This window comes from Hyalella azteca, unplaced genomic scaffold (genome assembly GCF_000764305.2).
Source record: "Hyalella azteca isolate HAZT.00-mixed unplaced genomic scaffold, Hazt_2.0.2 contig17143, whole genome shotgun sequence".
Classification (NCBI taxonomy): Eukaryota; Metazoa; Arthropoda; class Malacostraca; order Amphipoda; family Hyalellidae; genus Hyalella; species Hyalella azteca.
Genome location: NW_025946938.1, coordinates 1,914 through 22,436, shown reverse-complemented (window position 1 = coordinate 22,436; position 20,523 = coordinate 1,914). Strand labels below are relative to the sequence as shown.

General features: G+C 36.1%; 2 protein-coding genes across 2 annotated transcripts; both read left to right on the top strand.

Annotated features, from left to right (window-relative positions):
• The first annotated feature begins 1,062 nt into the window (after nucleotides 1–1,062).
• On the top strand, nucleotides 1,063–5,231 carry LOC108671396. The gene is made up of 5 exons (XM_018158943.1): nucleotides 1,063–1,084; nucleotides 1,436–1,539; nucleotides 2,354–2,418; nucleotides 3,186–3,321; nucleotides 4,593–5,231. Exons 2-5 carry the CDS (start codon nucleotides 1,491–1,493, stop codon nucleotides 4,721–4,723), a joined length of 381 nt encoding a protein of 126 aa, XP_018014432.1. The 5' UTR covers nucleotides 1,063–1,084; nucleotides 1,436–1,490; the 3' UTR covers nucleotides 4,724–5,231.
• Nucleotides 5,232–10,225: 4,994 nt separating this feature from the next.
• LOC108671397 lies at nucleotides 10,226–14,517 on the top strand. Its single transcript, XM_018158944.2, has 5 exons — nucleotides 10,226–10,280; nucleotides 10,932–11,113; nucleotides 11,806–11,879; nucleotides 12,642–12,812; nucleotides 13,552–14,517. Exons 2-5 carry the CDS (start codon nucleotides 11,056–11,058, stop codon nucleotides 14,287–14,289), a joined length of 1,041 nt encoding a protein of 346 aa, XP_018014433.1. The 5' UTR covers nucleotides 10,226–10,280; nucleotides 10,932–11,055; the 3' UTR covers nucleotides 14,290–14,517.
• Nucleotides 14,518–20,523: the final 6,006 nt, after the last annotated feature.

Sequence of the window (20,523 nt, the reverse complement as noted above, 5' to 3'; positions counted from 1 at the left end):
CTGCCGATCTATTTAACTCTAATTTATAAATGCTCTAAAAAAACTTTAAACTAATAAATAAAATAAAAACTCTAATTACTCTAATAATTTTTAACTGATTTAACTCTAACGTCCGATTTTCTGATTCAGCAACAAAATGCTGATTCTACATATTAGGCAAACTGGCTGCCGATTCCATAGAATCAGCGATTCCGCGATTTTAGCACCACATATACATTTTTTGCCTACGTTTAGCTATATTGCAGGACGATAACAGACCTACAGATTTTTGCCTACGTATATTGCAGGACGATAACAGACCTACAGATTTTTGTAAGAGATTCGTTAGTTTCATCAGAAAATCGTCGAGATTCTATGTTAAGGAAGAGCGCTTTATGTTACAGAGCCTGAGTTTTATATTATAGAGTATGTTATTGAGGATTTTAAATGAAATGTAGAAAAAATTGTGAGTAGTTCAGAAATTACATACAACCACATTAGCTTAACATGAGTAAGTGGAATAAAATTAGGCGAAAAGATAAAAAATATAACTCAGTACTCACTGCAGTGAGTGACAGGGAGCGCATTTTCTCGTCGACGAAAACGTGAAGTCACGGACGGACAGACAGACAGACGGACAGACGGACATGGCGAGCACAATAGCGTCTTTTTTGCATAAATGATAAAATGCGCTAAAAATGGCGTCGTCAATCGATTGCATGTCTCTGAGTAAGAAACATGAACGCTGCACTTTAGCGCGACTGCAGCAATACAACAACAAGTCTCATGTATAATTACCTGCATAAAAGTACTCATCGCAAATATTCATACAAATGTTTTGCGTATAAGAAGACAACTTTTTTTATCTATACATAAGATTCAGGGGGCACTGCACCTTCTAAGCCCGCATAACTTTTGTTTTCCTCGCTATTTATGAACTCCCTGTCATAGATCAGCTTATCAACCACATCATAATAATATCCATAGGCCAGGAAAGGAACATTTGATCTTGTGAGAAGCACCTGTTGTTTCAGGTCGTATGGTTAGCGTATAAATACGGAGTCCATCATCCCTCTAGCTCGGTTTCTCGACAAGCGTCTTCAAGGTAAGTTGGGTTGTGATAGTCCAGCACTTCTATTTGCAATATATTAAGTATTATATATTAATATTCATCATTAATAGTCTTGCTATTCTAATATAAAACCATTTCTAGAATATTCGTTCAGTAATTGGGTTTGAATATTGTTACAAATATTCACAAATCTCGCACCCATATTTCATTTCGTTCGTTTATCTAAAAAATGTATTTAATAGCTTTTCTACTCTAATTGAAAATGATTTATAACTAATCGTTCACAATTGGTCTTGCATATTATTTTTAATATTCACATATTGTGCACCCATATTTGATTTTTTTCGTTTACCTAAAAATATGAATTAAAATTAATTATTACAGGTTTATTCCTGCCATTACAAACTCCTGACGTCCGCTCCACGACTGCGCTGACATTATGGCTGCCCCAGTCCTCGCCGTGCTGGTGCTGACGCTGCTGTCAACAGGTGCATTTTATTATATTATCGTTATTAACCTGATATTTTATATTACCTGTTATTTATTAAAAATAACAGGTGAATGTTATTATCTTATTATTTAACCAGTTATTTATATTACTTGTTATATATTAAAAATAGCAGGTAAATAATATTATCTTGTTGTTATTAACCTGTTAATTTATATTACCTACTATTTTTATTGAATTTTTTATTTCATTTTTATATTACCTGTTATTTCATTCCAAATAACAGGTACATTTTACTATATTACTGTTATTAACCTGTTATTTTATTTTACCTGTTATTTTTATTTGATTTTTTATTTTATTTTATATTACCTGTTATTTTATTACAAATAACAGGTACATTTTATTATCATTCTTGCCTGTTTTATTTATTGTCACAATCATGTTAAAACGGTGTTCAAACGACTGTTGTTTTTACTGACGTTGATGCCATTGCTGATCTCATTGTCAATTTGTATATTGTTTCCTTTCGCCAAATAAAAATATCACTAATATTCCGCAACGTTGAAATAATAAAAAATTATATTCACATCTTACTCCACTATTAAATAACAATAATAATAAATATATAATAATATATGTAATTAACAGAATGACGTAATATAATATGTTAACATCACATAATTATAATATGTAACGTAATATCGTTACAATATATTAATATTATGCAATAATTATAATATATTAAGGTAATATCATTATAAAAAATTAAACTAATACAATTTCTATATATTAACAGAGTATAATTCTAATATATTGATGGAATATAATTTTAAAAACTTTCAACTTCACAGGGATTCTCGGAGAACACTTCATGACTGGCAACGAGCTGGACAACGACTTGCAATTTCAAAAAAGAGTCTGTACACTTTATGTTACAATAATATTTAATGTATCTCTTTAATTTTCACGTACTTCAGTTCATTTAACATAATATTTTCCTTATAATATATCAAAAAATATCGCTTACATTCTCAGAAATACGATCGTTACTGTTAATTTCGTTATGATCCAGATGAAAAGTTTTCTGGTTTTTGAATTTGAAAATTATATTTTCAACAAACAAAATATTATGAATTGTAGATTTACGACACTGGCCAATATTATATAATATTAATCCTTTTAATTAAATGAAATATTTGTCTTAAATAAAACAGGAATAGCTTTTCTTTCTTCTATCAGCTAACGCATTTCTCTCACACCTTTGAAGCTTGTCACACTTTATATTAGTTTTGTTCAACAATTTATTCATAGTCGCCTTGACAACTTATTTATTCGATAATAATGAAAAATTGTATTCAACTGACCTTTCTAAATTTTTTGCAGAGTTGTAAACTAAATTATTTTTAAAAATGAATGAAATTGAAAATTTTTGTTCAACTCTATCTAATTTTTTTGCAGAGTTGAGAAATAAATTACTTTTATATGTATGAATGAAAGCAGTAAAGTGATTCTTGTTCTTCATAGCCAAACTTCGATTTATTCATGGTCCCTTGACAACTTTTTTACTCAATAATAATGGAAATTTTTGTTCAACTGAGCTCTTTCTAATTTTTTTTGCATAGTTAAAAAATAAATTAATTTTAAACATCAAAAAAGCACTAAAAGAATTCTTGTTCCACACAGCCAAACTTCGTGTATGAGAACGCTGAGCGCTGCATGGCACTAGGCGGAGTCTGCACGCAGAGCATGCACTGTCTGCAGAGTTATGAAGACTCTGGGCTGTGTGGGTCTGCACCTGACATAGTCTGCTGTGAAAAGTGTACGTGAATTTTTAATTTAGTCATAATTATTCACGTGAAAGATTTCGTTAGGAGAGGCAAATGTTCTTTTAACCAAAGTTTGTTTACTCCCACGATCGCCCCGGAAAAAAACTAGTCAGAGTTGCAGTAGGACACAAAATTGGTCACTATTTAAAATTGGTCGCAAAATTGGTCACTATTTAAATATGGTCACAATAGAATTGGTCACAAAATCGGTTACTATTTAAAATTATTAAAAAAAATCCTATGAAATTGGTCACAAAATTGGTCACAATTTAAAACTAACACCAGGACGAGTATATTCATTTTATTCTTCATCATATCAGAGTATTAAGAAAGTATATGAAAAATAAAATCACTTATAGAATATAAATACAATTATTACCCATTTCCACCGCACTTAACATTTTGCATGGATATATATTTTGCTACAATACTTTTTTTCTGTAATTTTGTAGCGACCCTTGATGTATGTCTTCACTTATCCAGAATTCACACTAAAATTCAAGTTATTCAATGAGATAAGAAAAAAAGGGTTTGAAAATTCGAGTGTCTTTAAGGGTATGGAGCATCAAGAATATATTAATGCCTTTGACTTAATTTTTCGTCATAATTTGTTTAGTAAGCCTTTAATTGTTAGGAATATTATTGTAATATTATGAGAAAACTTCCTATAGTAACTAGAAATGTTTTTCCGATGTTTTTCGCTACCTCACTCATCTCACTTTGATCGCTATTTGCTAGCCAAATTGTTCTCATAGAATTAAAACTTGACTTGAAATAAACTACTTTGCTTCATTATATAAGTGATGAAATTTTTGTAATTTCCATAACTGAAGGCTTCATAATATCCAGTACTGAAGGCGTGATCATTTCTAATAGAAAAAGCTTCATAATCTCTGGTACTTAATGCTCATTAATTTCAACTATTCTAGGTTTCATAAAATCCAGTACTGAAGACGTAATAATTCCTGGTTATAAATATTTGCTGAATAATTTCCAGTAAAAAATATATCTTTAATTATTTCCAGTTATAAATATTTGCTAAATAATTTCCAGTTATAAATATTTGCTTAATAATTCCAAGTTATAAATATTTGTTTAGCAATTTTCAGTTTTTAATATTTGCTAAATAATTTCCAATTATATATATTCGTTTAATAATTTCCAGTAATAAATATTTGCTAAATAATTTCCAGTTATAAATATTTGCTTAATAATTTCCAGTTATCAATAATTGCTTAGGACTAAAATGTCCCCTAATTTCTAGTGCCGAATGTATGCCACGCGCGTGGGGGAGAATGTCTGCCCAGGGGCGAGTGCGGCGGCGGTCGTCACGCGCCGGTCTTCTTGGACGCGGAGTGTGACAAAGAAGAACTAGCGTGCTGCGTCCGCACCTAGACGGCGGAGCTAGCGTGCTGCGTCCGCACCTAGACGGCGGAGCTAGCGTGCTACGTCCGCACCTAGACGGCGGAGCTAGCGTGCTACGTCCGCACCTAGACGGCGGAGCTAGCGTGCTGCGTCCGCACCTAGACGGCGGAACTAGCGTGCCGCGTCCGCACCTACGGAGCGGGCCACGGAAATTAATATCAATCTGAAATAAAAAAATCCACATTAAAATATCAGAGAAGTCTGTTCCGTTTTTACTACACAAGTTTTGGTTAAGTTCTTTTTCTATGCACATGAAATCATTTATTCTTTGACTAAGCTTTTCTTATAAATGGCCTTCGTAGAATAACAAATTTATCCTCAAATTGTTAAACGTTATATAAAAGCTAATACTGCTGTATTTCTTTGGACGTTCAAGATACCCAGGTTTTATCTTCTTAAGGTATAGTGTATAAGTTCCCTGCTTGATGGCATTATTTACTGTTGCATTAAATGGAAAAACAAAGTGAATTGCCTTTCATTTGAAAATTATTGTTATTATACTTATTCTACGAAGCATTTATCATGGCGTCTGGTTCGTTGCGTCAAACATAAGATTAATAGCAAGCGAAAAATAAATAGGCACAAGAAAGGATGGGAATGGATAAAATGACCAAGGAGTAAGCACTAGATTATTAATTAATATCCAAACCTTGTTGTTATTGGGTTGAAATAAACAACTCGTGTATGACCAACACGTTACCCATGTAAGACAATCATTGCTACGATCAATTTTACTCAACTAAATTAATTTTATAAATGAATGCAAGCATTGAAATAATTCTTGTTGTTCACAGCCAAACTTTGTGTATGAGAACGCTGAGCGGAAAAAAACATATTTCAGGTAAAACATATGTTACTCTTGCATTTACTTCAATTATTGATACGTGTAACTCAGCTGATGGCCTGAAAATGTTACCTCAAACGTTTGATTTTATTAGGTACTAACACATCGAACTTAAAATTTTAAACAAACGGGTTTTTATGTTCGTTGAAGTGTTCTCGCTATTATAACGCTTTTATCTGTTTCGTGGAAATTTAGATTTTCACTTCTGATTGTACTAGTATTCTATAAATTTTCTGTAATGATGTAGAACTGACAGTTTAAATACAAGCAGCTAATTGATTGACATGTAGCGGTCTAAGTACTAAGATCTAAGTACATGTAACGGTCTAAGTCCACGCAGCGTTCTAAGTACACGTAGCGGTCTAAGTCGACGCAGCGTTTTAAGTACACGTAGCGGTCTAAGTCCACGCAGCGTTCTAAGTACACGTAGTACGGGTTTTTATGTTCGTTGAAGTGTTCTCGCTATTATAACGCTTAAATCTGTTTCGTGGAAATTTAAATTTTCTCTTCTGATTGTACTAGTATTCTACACATTTTCTGAAATGATGATGGAACTGACATCCGAAAACTGATCAATGAAGATATGGTGAATTTACTGGCGTTTTTACTGCTTTTAAATTCTTAAGCAAGGAGTTACGTGTATCAATAGATTTTCCAGAACGCTATAGAAACTATGGATGATAATAGGACTTTCATTATGGATTATAATAATTATCTATAATTATGGATAATAATTATTATCCATAATTATGAATAATAATAGGACCTCCAATTAAGACCGGGGTACGTGCATCAAAAACTTTTCGTGGAAAAGATACCATGGCATCCATTTTTAAATCTCATTTTTTATTTTAATCGCAGTGAAGCATTAACGGGTTTGTCTTAGACTCTCGCTCGACTATTCCTGTCCAAGAGACATACCATCGTTCTCTTAGTTATTAATTAACTTCAGTTATTTTCTATTAAATCATTGTTTCTGATTATATTTTAATAAAGTGGATTTAATGTGAACGTACTTTCATAACTCGTTTAAGTACACGTAATGGCCTAATTAAGTACACGCAGCGTTTCAAGTACCCGTAGCGGTCCAAGCACACGCAACGTTTTAAGTACACGCAGCGGTCTAAATACGCTTAGCGGCCCAAGGAAACACGCTTCATCTTATGTGCACGTAGCGGTCCATGTACACGTAACGGCCTAACTGCACGTAGCGGCATAGGTACACGTAGCGGCCTAAGTACACGTAGCGGCCTAGGTACAAGTAGCGACGAAAGTACACGTAGTGGCCAAATTGCACCTAGCGGCCGAAGTACATGTAGCGGCCTAAGTACACGTAGCGGCCTAAGTACAAGTAGCGGCCTAAGTACACGTAGCGGCCTAAGTACAAGTAGCGGTTTAAGTACATGTAGCGGCGTATATACAAGTAGCGGCCCTAAGTACAAGTAGCGGCCTAATTACAAGTAGCGGTCTAAGTACATGTAGCGGCCTAAATACACGTAGCGGCCTAAGTACATGTTGCGGTCTAAATACACGTAGCGGTCTAAGTACACGTAGCGGTCTAAGTACACGTAGTGGCCTGTAGTTATAAAATTGAAATGGCAAAAAATGCTGCGTTTAGCGCCCAATAAGGGATTAATGACGTCTCGGACAAATTTACGACCGGTCTCGCGGCCGGTCTCCAAATTCATTCCATTATCACTGAAAGTGGGGACAAGCCGCGAGTCCGGCCGTGAATTTGCCCGAGACTTGGATTAAAGGATGGATTCTCTCTGGATATACGAGCATGTGGGGCCCAGCATGTGGGGGCCAGCATGTGGGGCCCAGCATGTGGGGCCTGGCAAAGTTCCTTCGTTCAAGGTTTTTTGAAAGAATACTGTCAATGGGCCGGCCAGAACGGATGCTAATTCTTTGAGCAATCTGGGATGGAAGCCGTCTGGTCCACATGACTTGTTGGGATTTTGAGCCACCAGGCGCTTGAGAACCTCTTCTTCGTGTATTTCAAAACATGTTAACTTCGAGCCGAATATGTTCAGTTTACTGACCATTTTACTATGGAAGTTGTGTACGAGCGTTTTCTTCACATAATGTAATGTACAAATTCTTTTAAAGTACGTCCAGCGAAGGCAGCATTACATTAGCCTTTCTAGATTGCAGACATATTTTATACCATAATAAAAGATTTGTATTACATGTCTTCATACTGACTATATGCCAAATCGTAATCTGATCAAGTTATAAAATTGAAATGGCTAGAAATGCGGCGTTTAGCGCCTAATAAGGGATTAACGGGTGGATTCTCTGGATATACGAGCATGTATACGAGCACTGAGCAGGGTGGCCCAGTGGTTACAGTTCAGAGTACCAAGATTGGCGCAGAGAAGCGCGGGTTCGATCCCAGCTCTGTGCGCCAGTTTCTGGTCAGAATCGGCGAGGAGGCCGGGCGGTTAAGAATAGCAGAATTGTAGCAGTGAGTTGCGAGTTCGAGACCGTAAAATGCTGTGAATGTTCTGCGATGTTAAGAATCGGCGACAGGCCTACGGCCTAATAAACGCTGAAACCGATATTATTGTTATTATTTATTATTATGTATGGGCCAGCATCGGGGGGCCATCATGTATAGTGTGGCACGGAAACAACATAACTTGCTACAAGGAATATGTCTCCTGGCCTATGGATAGGGGCTGTTTTTATTAGATTAAGACGTATTATTGATTATTAAGATATGTTTATTAAATATTAAGACGCATTATAATATATTAGATATATTTATTGAATATTAAGATGTATTATAATATATTAGATTATTAATTATATATTAAGACGTATTCTTAAATATTGAGATATATTTATTCAGCCAGGTATAACAACTAGATAGAAATTCAATTAATCGAGCACTTGTACGCATTCTGATTATTCTTATCTGATACTACCTACTTATGTTAAAAAGGTTTTGACTTTGTTTTATTTCGATTAATTGATGCGTGAAAATGATGTTTCCTTCATTAAAAACATTCATCAAGGTTTTCCTCATTAAATTTGTTGGTGAAATTAATCAAAATCATTATGCACAATTAGTAATTAAAATGTAAAACACTCTTTCTCATATAGGCTGAAATAAAATTCAACATAAAGAGCATATATACGTTACAGTGAAGTAACTATATTGATTAATTCATTTAGCAGAGTTACAAGAATCCCAATGGTTTAGACCATGGTTGAAATAATACATTATTTATTATTATTATTAAGTATTATTATTTCATAATTCATAAGTATTATTTCAACCATGGTTTAGACAATGAATGCATAATAATAATTATGAGATCACTTTTAAAGTTTCACGGATCACGGTCTAGAAATTTGGGCAACCGAGTCAACTGACACAGATGTTTGTACTTTAAAATAATCGATATAATAATCCAATTTCATTGAACTTATTCGGCTCTGTCATGTTGATCATAAGCAACATCGCCTTTTTTAGCGCATTTTCTCATTTATGGAAAAAAGGCGCTATTGTGCTCGTCATGTCCGTCTGTCAGTCAGTCCATCCGTCTGTCTGTCCGTCCGTGACTTCACGTTTTCGTCGACGAGAAAATGCACTCTCTGTCTCTCACTCCAGTGAGTACTGAGTTATATTTTTTTCTGCATTGACACAGGCCTAGGTTGTCAATAAATTCAATATAGCGAACAAAAAACGCTGCATTACAATGGCACGTATGGAAAGACATATTCGGTGTTAAGTCGTTATCAAAACAAAGCAGATTGACTCAACTTTGTAGGAATACACAAAATTTTTAAATGGGCGGCTTTTTAAAATAAATTGTTAATAATCAGTAAACCTGATTATTACTGAACCTAATCAGTAAATAATCAGTAAACTAGTAAACCTACTGAGCTTAGAATTTTCGTCCTTTTACGAATGAAATTTCTTTATTTATATTCCCAAATCATCCACTAGTATGCTGGATCAAATTAGATGATTAATGTTTCTAAATCACCACTACCACGTAGGATCAAATTAGATTTTTATTGTTACTAAAGCATAAACTTAATAAATGTGGCACAATAATAATAATAATATATTAATAAATAACAAACGCAAAAATTAAATCAATTACCACTATGTGCGATCAAATTATTTTATTAGTGTTACTGAATCACCACAGCCACTTGGAATCAATTACGTGATTATTGCTAATAAATCACCCACCACCACGTGGAATCAAATTAGATGATTATTATTAATAAATCATCCACCATCCCTTGGGATCAAATTAGATGATTATTATTAATAAATGACAACCACCACGTGGGATCAAATTAGATGATTATTATTAATAAATCACTCACAACCCCTTGGGATCAAATAAGATAATTATCGTTAATTAAATCACCCGCCACTATGTGGAATATAATGAGCGTGATGGTTCTGATAAAGCAATATCTGTTACTTATGAGTATCGATTTCGGTAAGACTTATCTATTGACGTCGGAAAATCCACCTGCTTTCTGGAGTAAGAGAAGGAGGCGCCAGCAGCAGGTAGGTAGGCTGTATGCAGGAGAGTATATAAGGCAAGCGGCGGCACCAGCCTTTCTTCACTGTCACCTCGTCCGTCCTGTCAAAGAGACGCTTGGTGAAGGCGGGTCCTCTGTTTCATTATGGCCTTTTTAGTTTTCCAGCTGGTCAGTAGTTATCCATTTCACTTTCTTGATTGAACTTCAGTTTTCTTGCTGTTTGCGTTGAATGTCTCCAAAAACGGCTGTTATTACAATGATCGTTCTTAGCCCTCTACCGCCTGACATGAGTTACCGGAGCAATATTGTCACATGCCTACTTCCCAAAAAGGATACGTTCTAGTGAGCGCAAAATGACTGCANGTGGCATACGGCGGTAGAGGGTTAAAAAGCTGCTCCATGCTATTATTTGCAGGTTTTTGCATTGTCAATGTCACCAGGTGGCGGCAAGTAACATAGTTCAATTATTCCTGTAAAGGAGTAATTCCGAAAAATGTTTGTCTCCACTCAATTGTTAATAAATTCGCAAGGTAGCTGAACATTGTTAAGAGTCCCAAGATTGGCACGCTTAACTGCGGGTTCAAGCCCAGCTAGCTGATAAAAATTAAACTGATATCCGATGATGGTTGTATAGAATTGCCTTTATTTTTTCCATTAGTTTCTGTCTTTATTTTACTACTATTAAACATTTGTAGGTTGTTTATGATTGTCGAATTATGTCGTCCAATTTTTCTTCTATAAGTGCCCCGACATAAATACGCTATATATATATTTCTCGGAAGCAGAATACAAAATAATTGTTCACAATCTTGCTTGCAGAAAGATAAACAACACTGACCGAGAGCCTAGTAGCCAAAGACAAAGATTTTAAACGCTTTTTAGATCGTAGAACTTAATTAAAATTGTGTTAATATTATTTAGGGGAAGACTAAATTAGCTGACAATGTATGAAGACAAGATGGCATTCGTGATCCTCATATTCAGCCTCAGCCTTGCGACACGTGAGTTACAGTAGCGTTAATGAATTCCATTAAATAAATTAAATAATTTATGATCTGAAACTTTAGGAATTTTGCTTTACTTTAGGGAGAGACGCGCGTTTTTATTTCCGGAATTTCTATCATGATTTACGTATTTTATTCATCAAATAGCTGTCTCAAATAGTTGTTCTGAAGATAAATGGCATGATGGTGAGAGTATTCGTAATTCCTATTGAGTTTAGAAATACTAATGCAATTCATTGATGAAATCAAATTAAAAGTACCAATGGTTTTTCACATGATTGTTCCTTTTCCTTTAACCATTGAGAATTCCTGAAAAAAATGGTTAAACGGAAACAATATTCCGAAAAAAATCTTGTTGTTAAAGGTATCATATATGTTGCCTTAATTAATTAAAGAATAAAGATTTACTTATTAAAAAATATAATATTTCCTAACACCTTTTCTATCGAATTATTTCGCTTCCCTGAGCTTAAAATTCTCCTTACCCAACTTAGGAATACTTTGTCCTGAGAAAAAAGTCAATAAATCACACACTATATATTCGGTACCTTGCAAATTGCTTACTACCTACTACCAGTCATTGTTCTTCTGCATTATCCAAATTCATGCTTTCAAGTAGAGCTATATTCTTATTTTTTATTTATTATTTGAATTGTTTTTAATAATGTAAGTAATTTCATCTTACGCAGACGTTACCGCCAAACACTTCAATCCCGAAAGATTTCACCGCACTGCGGCCGACTCTGCGGACGGTCACTACGAGGCTAGTAGTGATTAGGATTTTTATCATCAGGTTAATCACGATTAGTCATTACCAGCAGTTATGCAATCATTGACAATGTGACTATTATCATCAAGTTCGTAAATATTATTATCCTTACCAGTTATGCAACCATTGTAACTATCATCAGCTAGGTTAGTTACGATTATAATCATTACTACCAATAATGCAACCATAGTGACTATCTATTATCATCAGGTTAGTAAAGATTATATGATCCATACCACCAGTTATGCAACCATTGTAACTACTATCATCAAGTTAGTAAAGATTATGATCCTTACCACCAGTTATGCAACCATTGTAACTATTATCACTGTACTAGCATAAGTTAAGCAACAACATCAAAGCAAACTGCGTTTTCGATCATTTTCACCACGACAACAGCAAGTTTTGTCCAAGAGTAGCAAAAATAGAGTTCATCATCTTGAAATTTGGGAAACTTTTAAAAATTTTAAGCAATTAGACTTTGATTCTCGACGTCCAGCATTCAATAATTTTGAGAATAACAAATGCAATGACAGCATATGAGGTTGTCGATAAATATCAAGCAGTTGCTTCGTGTTTTTATAGGTAAATGACTAGCATATTTTATTCAATGAGATAACGTCCGATAACAACCTAATTATTCATCCCTTTTAGGCGACCCACTGATATTATTCGCGTTTATTGTCTTCATGTGAATAAAATTATTAACATAAATGTTTTTATTGCCTTTATTAACTCAATTTATTGCCATCGCAGAACTCGTTCACGGTTCAGATGCCAGAGTGCCTGGAAAAGGGGGGCGTATGCACCTCTTCCTCCAACTGCCCCACCGACCACTACCTCAAGGCCCTCGAGCCTCTCTGCGGCGACCAGATGTCCACCGTGTGTTGCAAACCAACCAGGCCGCTTGAGGAAAATGTTATTCAGGTGGGTGCCTATGAAAACGTTTGCTGAAAACCAACTCGGTCGATCGAGGAAAATGTTATTCAGGTGGGTGCACATGGCAACGTTTGCTGTAAACCAACTCGGTCGATCGAGGACATTGTTATTCAGGTGGGTGCACATAGCAACGTTTGCTGTAAACCAACTCGGTCGATCGAGGACATTGTTCTTCAGGTGGGTGCACATAGCAACGTTTGCTGTAAACCAACTCGGTCGATCGAGGGCATTGTTATTCAGGTGGGTGAACATGGCAACGTTTGCTGAAAACCAACTCGGTCGATCGAGGAAAATGTTATTCAGGTGGGTGCTCATGAACAACGTTTGTTGTAAACCAACTCGGTCGATCGAGGAAAATATTATTCAGGTGGGTGCTCATGACAGCGTTTGCTGTAAAGTGTAAGCCAACTCGGTCGATCGAGGAAATTGTTATTCAGGTGGGTGTCTTTGACTCTTTTGTTATAAACCAACTCAACCCAAACTAGATGTGTCAGTTGGGCATCAGTTCGTCTAATCTGGATTGAGTTGAAAATTGTATCATAGTGCCAACATTTCCCTTTAGTGAGAAGATCTTTTTAGAAGTAGACAGAGGTCGTCATTTTGATTATCTTCAGAGGTGTACAAAATGATTCTTTCATTTATAAATTCCAAATGGCTATTATTAATTATCATAAAATTGAATGACGCTAGTTTTTCCAAAAGCCTTCATGCTGCATAAATTCCACAGGTGGATGCCTGTAACCAGGAAGGAGCCTTTTGCACCTGGTCTTCCATTTGTCCCCCCGAGTCCCGTTTGGACAATCCGCTTCTGTGTGGCGACCAAGCTGATGTCACTTGCTGCACTACGGGACTGGCCAAGAAAAGGACCGTGAAGTTCAGCATGCGTGACAAATTTCTTGAAGTGGAAGCTGATAACAAGACGAGTATCGGAGAGAATGAGATAAATTTTGGCGAAGAAGGGTCAAACTTTCGCCGGAAAAAGAGCATGCTTGGCAAGATAGACACCTATTTTGACAAGCATGATTCCACTAGTGGTGATAGTCTCATCGCTGACGGGTCACAAGGATTAATTACGAAAAGGAAATCTCCAGCTTATCATCAGAAAAGGATTAATAAAGCAGAATTCATTCTGAAAAGATCTTCTGACGCCAACACATTGAGTCATGATTTCAGTTCATCAGAAAAGCCGAATGTTGTTGAAGAAAGCAAGGAAGTTAGGACATCGGGGGCGCTGGGAGTGGCCAAAAGGCAGCCGAGAGGGAACTCGTGTGTCGAGGTCAGGGGATTGTGCGTACGGAAACAGGATTGTCCCGAGGGGGATTTGGTGGGGGATCAGGGGACTTGTGGGGATGAAGGCATCATCGCGTGCTGCAGACTCTCGGCACACACAATTTCAGTGGAAAACTTCCCCTACTTCGGATACCCGAAAGATGGGAAGATCTCAGGCGTTGTGATGCCATCATGAACTTTGATGGGAGATGTTGAGACATCGACGAAATAATTAGTTCGTAGGACTGATGTGCTTGATAAATAATTTAAATTTGGTTCACTAGAAAACTATACCCTATACATTAAATTGATATTTCCTCGCGTTTTATTTATTGATACTGAAAACATGAATATTCATTCAGTAGAAATTTTAGCAGCAAACTTATTACATCGTATATCTTTTTGAATGAACGCTTATATTGACCTGATGATTCTTTACCCGCATCTATGATCTATGTCTTAAATTCGGTTTCTAGGAAGAATATGAGGCTGTAAATTGAAATATAGCTCGAAGACATGTTTGAAAAGGAATTTTCTATGAGTTTGATAGAAAAATTCAAATTAGCAACGTGAAAAATTCACAGATGGTTCTGATTATCTTTTATTGGAACTTGAATAATCACATTTAAAATTTGTAATAAAAAATAATAGCGGTTTCAGCGTTTCTTAGGCCGTAGGCCTGTGGCCGATTCTTAACCACAACTTGTTGCGGTCTCGAACTCGCAACTCTCTGCTACAGTTTTGCTCTGCTTAACCGTCCGGCCTCCTTGCCGATTCTGATCAGAAACTGGCGCACAGAGCTGGGATCGAACCCGCACCTCTCTGCGCCAATCCTGGTACTATTGTAACCACTGGGCCACTCTGCCCAGATATATGTTTTGATTTTCAATTTTTACTTGAATCATTCTTCGAATAATGGTTGAAGATTCCCTGCTGAATTAAAGGGGAAAACTGCTGGTATATTGAATTGACTAGCCTTTGTTCGAGGCATACAGCAATTCACATGATTTCATAACAACATTCATAAGATCTCTGACGGTCGCATTGGCGTTAAAGGAACCGGCAGGTCCAGGGTAGTGATCGCATGGCGGGGATTTGCAAATTTCAATATTTACATCTGTGATCGGACGTTAACATAACATAAGGGTGGACGCCAGTCACGACGTTATTGAATACTAACATGAATAATTGGTGATTAGAAGCACTATTTCACTGCGAGTGGTTAATGAATATGTTTAATAGTGGCAGTGGTCTAATAATATATTGAATCCTAAAAAGTAAGGAATTTTTAGACACTCTACCGGTAACAATGCAAAAAAAAACTATACCATAGGCGACGGGAACTATGGGATTCTAATTAGGGAGAGGAACATTAATAACCGACAGAAGAGATATTAGGCTCACTGCGAATTTTTGACCGTATAACCGTATAACCTGAAATCGAACAAATGATCACGATCTAACAATCACCGTTAGGTCCTGTGTAACACATGTGCAAAGTTTCAGCGATCTTTATTCATTAGTTTGGGAGATATTCTAGGTTCACTGAACCTTGGAGCCGAAAAATTCTACCTAGCTGAAAAAGTGTCTGAAAGATCTTCAGTTCTTATGTATTAGCAATATTTCCAGATAAATTTAATATAAGCTAAAATCATCTTATAATCATTTCCTTCTATAGTGTCTAATAATAATCATTACGTGAAATTTCTTACATGTCTGCTGATGATTTCCTGGACAAAATCGTTCATGTGTTATCACTCTTCCTTTGAGCTAACATCCGCGTCATTCGCATAAGAAGCAAGTGGGACAGAACAGAAACGTATTTTATCAAACCGCTGTCAAAGCGATAAGATACGAACTTGCTGGCAAGCTAGCGTGCTGAACGTCTGTGTACGAGCAGATGAATTTCATTTTTAACCGTTACTTTACACTTTACAGTGTGACAAGTCGGTCAGTGGCCAGTGTGACTACTTATATACGTATTTTGATATAAATCAACATAAATTTTGGTAATACCTAAAAACTGGAAGATGCTAAAGTGACATAAGCCCAATCCGTGCGATGCCACGGTGAGGCTGGCTGCGCAGATTTTATTAAGTTCCTCTGCCATATTTACAATAAGCATTAAAAGGACTGTGTGACGTCATTTACGGCGTATTGAACATGATATCATTATTAGGATAATATTGAGATTTCAAAATTATGGCAGTATATTAGTGGATAAATTATTATTAAAAGACCTAACTGCAGTTATTCATTTATTTACTTACTCGTGAGGAAATCATTTACTCTCAGAACCGCGACTGAATTTTTTGAGCCGTGATTTTATAGATCTGCTAGCCGTGGTTCCATTTATTTGAGCCTTGAATATCATATCCAGGCCATGAAGTCACGAAAAGTGCAAGAATCGGCGACAAGCCACATCAGCCTTGCTCTTCAGCGCCGACGACACAATGTTAATGTTAATGAAAAAACATTTATGAGCCGTATGCTCATTTGCGAAGTCCCGTGCTAGTGTTTCCCCAAAATCTCTAATTTTAATCTAGAATCAGCAACAACAATTTTGTCTTCACTTTAGAGGCAATTAAGCTTTAATAATATACTGTTCAGTGTTCACGACTTTACGTTTTTGTTATAGAAATTACGCAGTTATAATGCAGGAAGTTGTTAGCGTAAAGTCCGTAGGCTAGCTAGGCTACATCCTGTCCTATGCAAGAGCAAACGAAAAGCTTATTATGCAAGATATTTTGACGGCGGTGGGAGTGTGGTACTGAAGTACATAAGTATAAAAATGGAACGAAAATACATTACATTAGAGTCGCGAGATTTTATACCTACCTAGCTTAGGCTAGCTATAGCCTATAGGGCGAATTAGCATTAGGGCCTATAGCTAGTACAGTAGCTACCTACTGAAATGATATGATATTACAGGCTTTACAGCCACAGGCATTTACAAATTACAGCCTACATTCACAAAAAAATTCTACTTTCTCCTGAAATATGTAGGCCCTACATATTTCAGATTCAGGAAAAAGTAGGATTTTTTGTGAGTTTTCCCAACAATATAGATACTCTAGAATCCTACTGTCAAGTGTCAATAGTGTCAAAACCCAGGCCTAGTCTGGAAAAGTCCTATTTTTGTCTGAAATATCGCGGCTCTAATATCATATAATTTCAGTAGGTATGAAATCTCTGTCAGACTGCATTATCATGTGTTCTGTTGCCACTTAAGCTGTCTTAAGTGAAGACAAATATTAGTTTTACTGTTTGACTGTTTTTAGGGTAAAATTATTAGATATTTGGGGTAAGATGTGCATGGACTTTGTAACTAAGTTTGCAGCTCATAAATGGTTTTTCATGGCCAAGATAAGAAATTCACAGCTCAAAGAAATGGAATCACGGCTGGCAAATCCATAAAGCCATGGCGCAAAAAATTCAGTTGCGTCCTGCCAAGTAGATATATTCCATGCCTGCCAAGACCTTGTTTTGGCAATGCCAAGTTTGATTTCACAATAAATAATTGAATATATTTGATCTGCATTCTACACTGAAAGTTAAATGATGTTAAGTTGTTTAAAAAATGTAAGCATCTATTAATACGTGTCTAGATATGAATATTTTCATGTTTCTGCCCTATTTTGTCAATATTGTCTAAATAACTTAACTCCACTTCAAATTCTGAATGATTTCATCTCCCATTGCTAGTTTTCCATCATCTTGTGTCTTTTAGAAAATGTTTGTTGTTGAGAAGTGGCAATTATTGCATAAAATGAATCATTAAGCACTTAGGCATGTACCATGAGGTGTATTAAATAATATAATTTAATAAAAACTTAATTTTTAATTTAAAATTTTGATTAAAATTTTTAATTACTATCTCTTGAAAGTTAATTTAATTTTACAGCTGCAGCCGGTAAAAATGAGCATCAGAGGAATTAAGGTAAAGTTGTCTTTCAGACATCCCAATGGCCATGAACTTGATTTATAAGAAATGGTTGTGAGCTGTATTAACTGAATTTTTAAAAAATAACCAATATAACTTATTAGCATAGTTCAAATAACCCTGCTCATCTATATGTGTGCCACACTCAGGAAGATGTATATAAACAGGGAAATTTCCCGCGCATAAATAGTTTTTTGAAGCCCTAGGTCAGCGCAGTTCGCGCAAAGCAATCTAATTATATTTTCTTCGCGCAGGCGTTTGCGCAAATCACGGTCATCGACTCCACACCGTGCAGCACTCAGCGCGGGCCGCGGAGCCGTCCGACACAGTTCTGATTTGGACACAGTTTTCATTTGGATGGAATGGCAACATCGTCTGTAGATTTCAAGTAACACTGAAGCCAGCATTGCCAGATGGTATATTTCTATACCAGATTTCACAAATCTGGTATTTTCAGAAGGTGTCTGATATGAATATTTTAGATCTGGTATATATGACTAAATCTGGTATTTTTCTGGTATTTTCTGACTTACTGCAAATTTACTGCATTAAGTTCCACCTCTGAAGTTTGAACTTCCTCCAGCGTAGGAGTGGATTATATAGATTGCCTTCAGAGCCTGTCTCTTATACACATCTAGATGTGTATAAGAGACAGNCATAACATAACATAACATAACATAACATAACATAACATAACATAACATAACATAACATAACATAACATAACATAACATAACATAACATAACATAACATAACATAACATAACATAACATAACATAACATGACATAACATAACATAACATAACATAACATACTGTCTCTTATACACATCTTATGCACAAAAGAAAATTCTTTTCAAAGTTATGTAGAAAATTGTATTCGAGGGGATACATTGTTGTTCCCGTATTTATCTGGGTGCGTGGCTGTAATAAAGAAAGGTTTGGTAATATATACGCCTGGAAACGTGCAACAAATCATTGATTATTGTATTGTTATTGTTATTGGTAGCTGAGCTTCCCTAAAAGTTTCAGAGCACTAGCTAGCGGGAAAGTTGGTGAAATATCGATTGCAAGATTTGATCATCACAGACAGACATGAAAGCAAGCTAAGAAAAACGTGGTAATGAAGGGTGGTGGCAGAACTGCAATCTTGATACTCTATTGCAATTCATGCTATGATAACCTACATAACAATTATCATATGATAGTTATAATTTTTGCACATTCAAAGTACACATGACATAACATAACGCACCCAGATTTGGAAACCATAATTGCTCAAATGAAGCAAAGATAAATGACAGACCATTGACTTATATTGCAAATATATATATATTCATATTTTGTATCACATAGTATAATTACGCCCTGTAATTATGCCATATTGACCTAATTTGTATAGTCCATTTACGTGCATTGTTATTAGGTATTGATCATGTCGATTTTGCCGGCCGGTAGGATGTCGGGAATGTAGTCCCAACATTGGCAGGCAGGATCGTACTGTTGATGTACAGGTTCATACCTTACTTGCTGCAACCAGTCCAGTCATTCATTACACTGTTAGAAAATCGACCGTAAAAAAAACGTTCCCACCGGCGTTACAGTGGCCGGTTATTTACCGTTAAATTAAACAACGGGAACGTTTTCCTGCACAAATACGGTACGCCCGTTTTGTACTTTACGGCTTCCTACAGTTTCTTTCATACAGACTATTGTAATCCGACATAGCCACACATAAGAAGACATAGCGAGACATAAGGAGACATAAGGAGACAGCGAGACATAAGGACACAGCGAGACATAAGGACACAGCTAGACATATGGAAACATAGCGAGACATAAGGAGACATTGCAAGACATAAGGAGACATAGCAAGACATAAGGAGACATAGCAAGACATAAGGAGACATTGCAAAACGTGAGGGGACATAGTAAGGCATAGCGAGACATAAGGCGATATAGCGAGACATATTGAGACATAGCGAGACACAAGGAGACATAGCGAGACATATTGAGACATAAGGCGATATAGCGAGACATAAGGAGACATAGCGAGACATAAGGAGACATAGCGAGACATAAGGAGAATAGCGAGACATAAGGAGACATAGCGAGACATAGCAAGACATAAGGAGACATGGAGATATAAGGAGAAATAGTGAAACATTAGGAGACATAGCAAGACATAAGGAGACATAGCAAGACATAGCGAGACATAAGGAGTCATATGGAGACTTAGCGAGACATAAGGAGACATAGCGAAACATGAGGAGACATGGAGAAACATATGGAGCCATAGCAAGACATAAGGAGACATGGTGAAACATATGGAGCCATAGCGAGACATAAGGAGACAGCAAGACACAAGGAGACATGGCGAGTCATAAGAGGACAGCGAGACATAAAGAGACATGACGAGACATAAGACATGGCGAAACTTAGAGAGACATAGCAAGGCATGATGAATAATAACGCGAGGAATTAGTT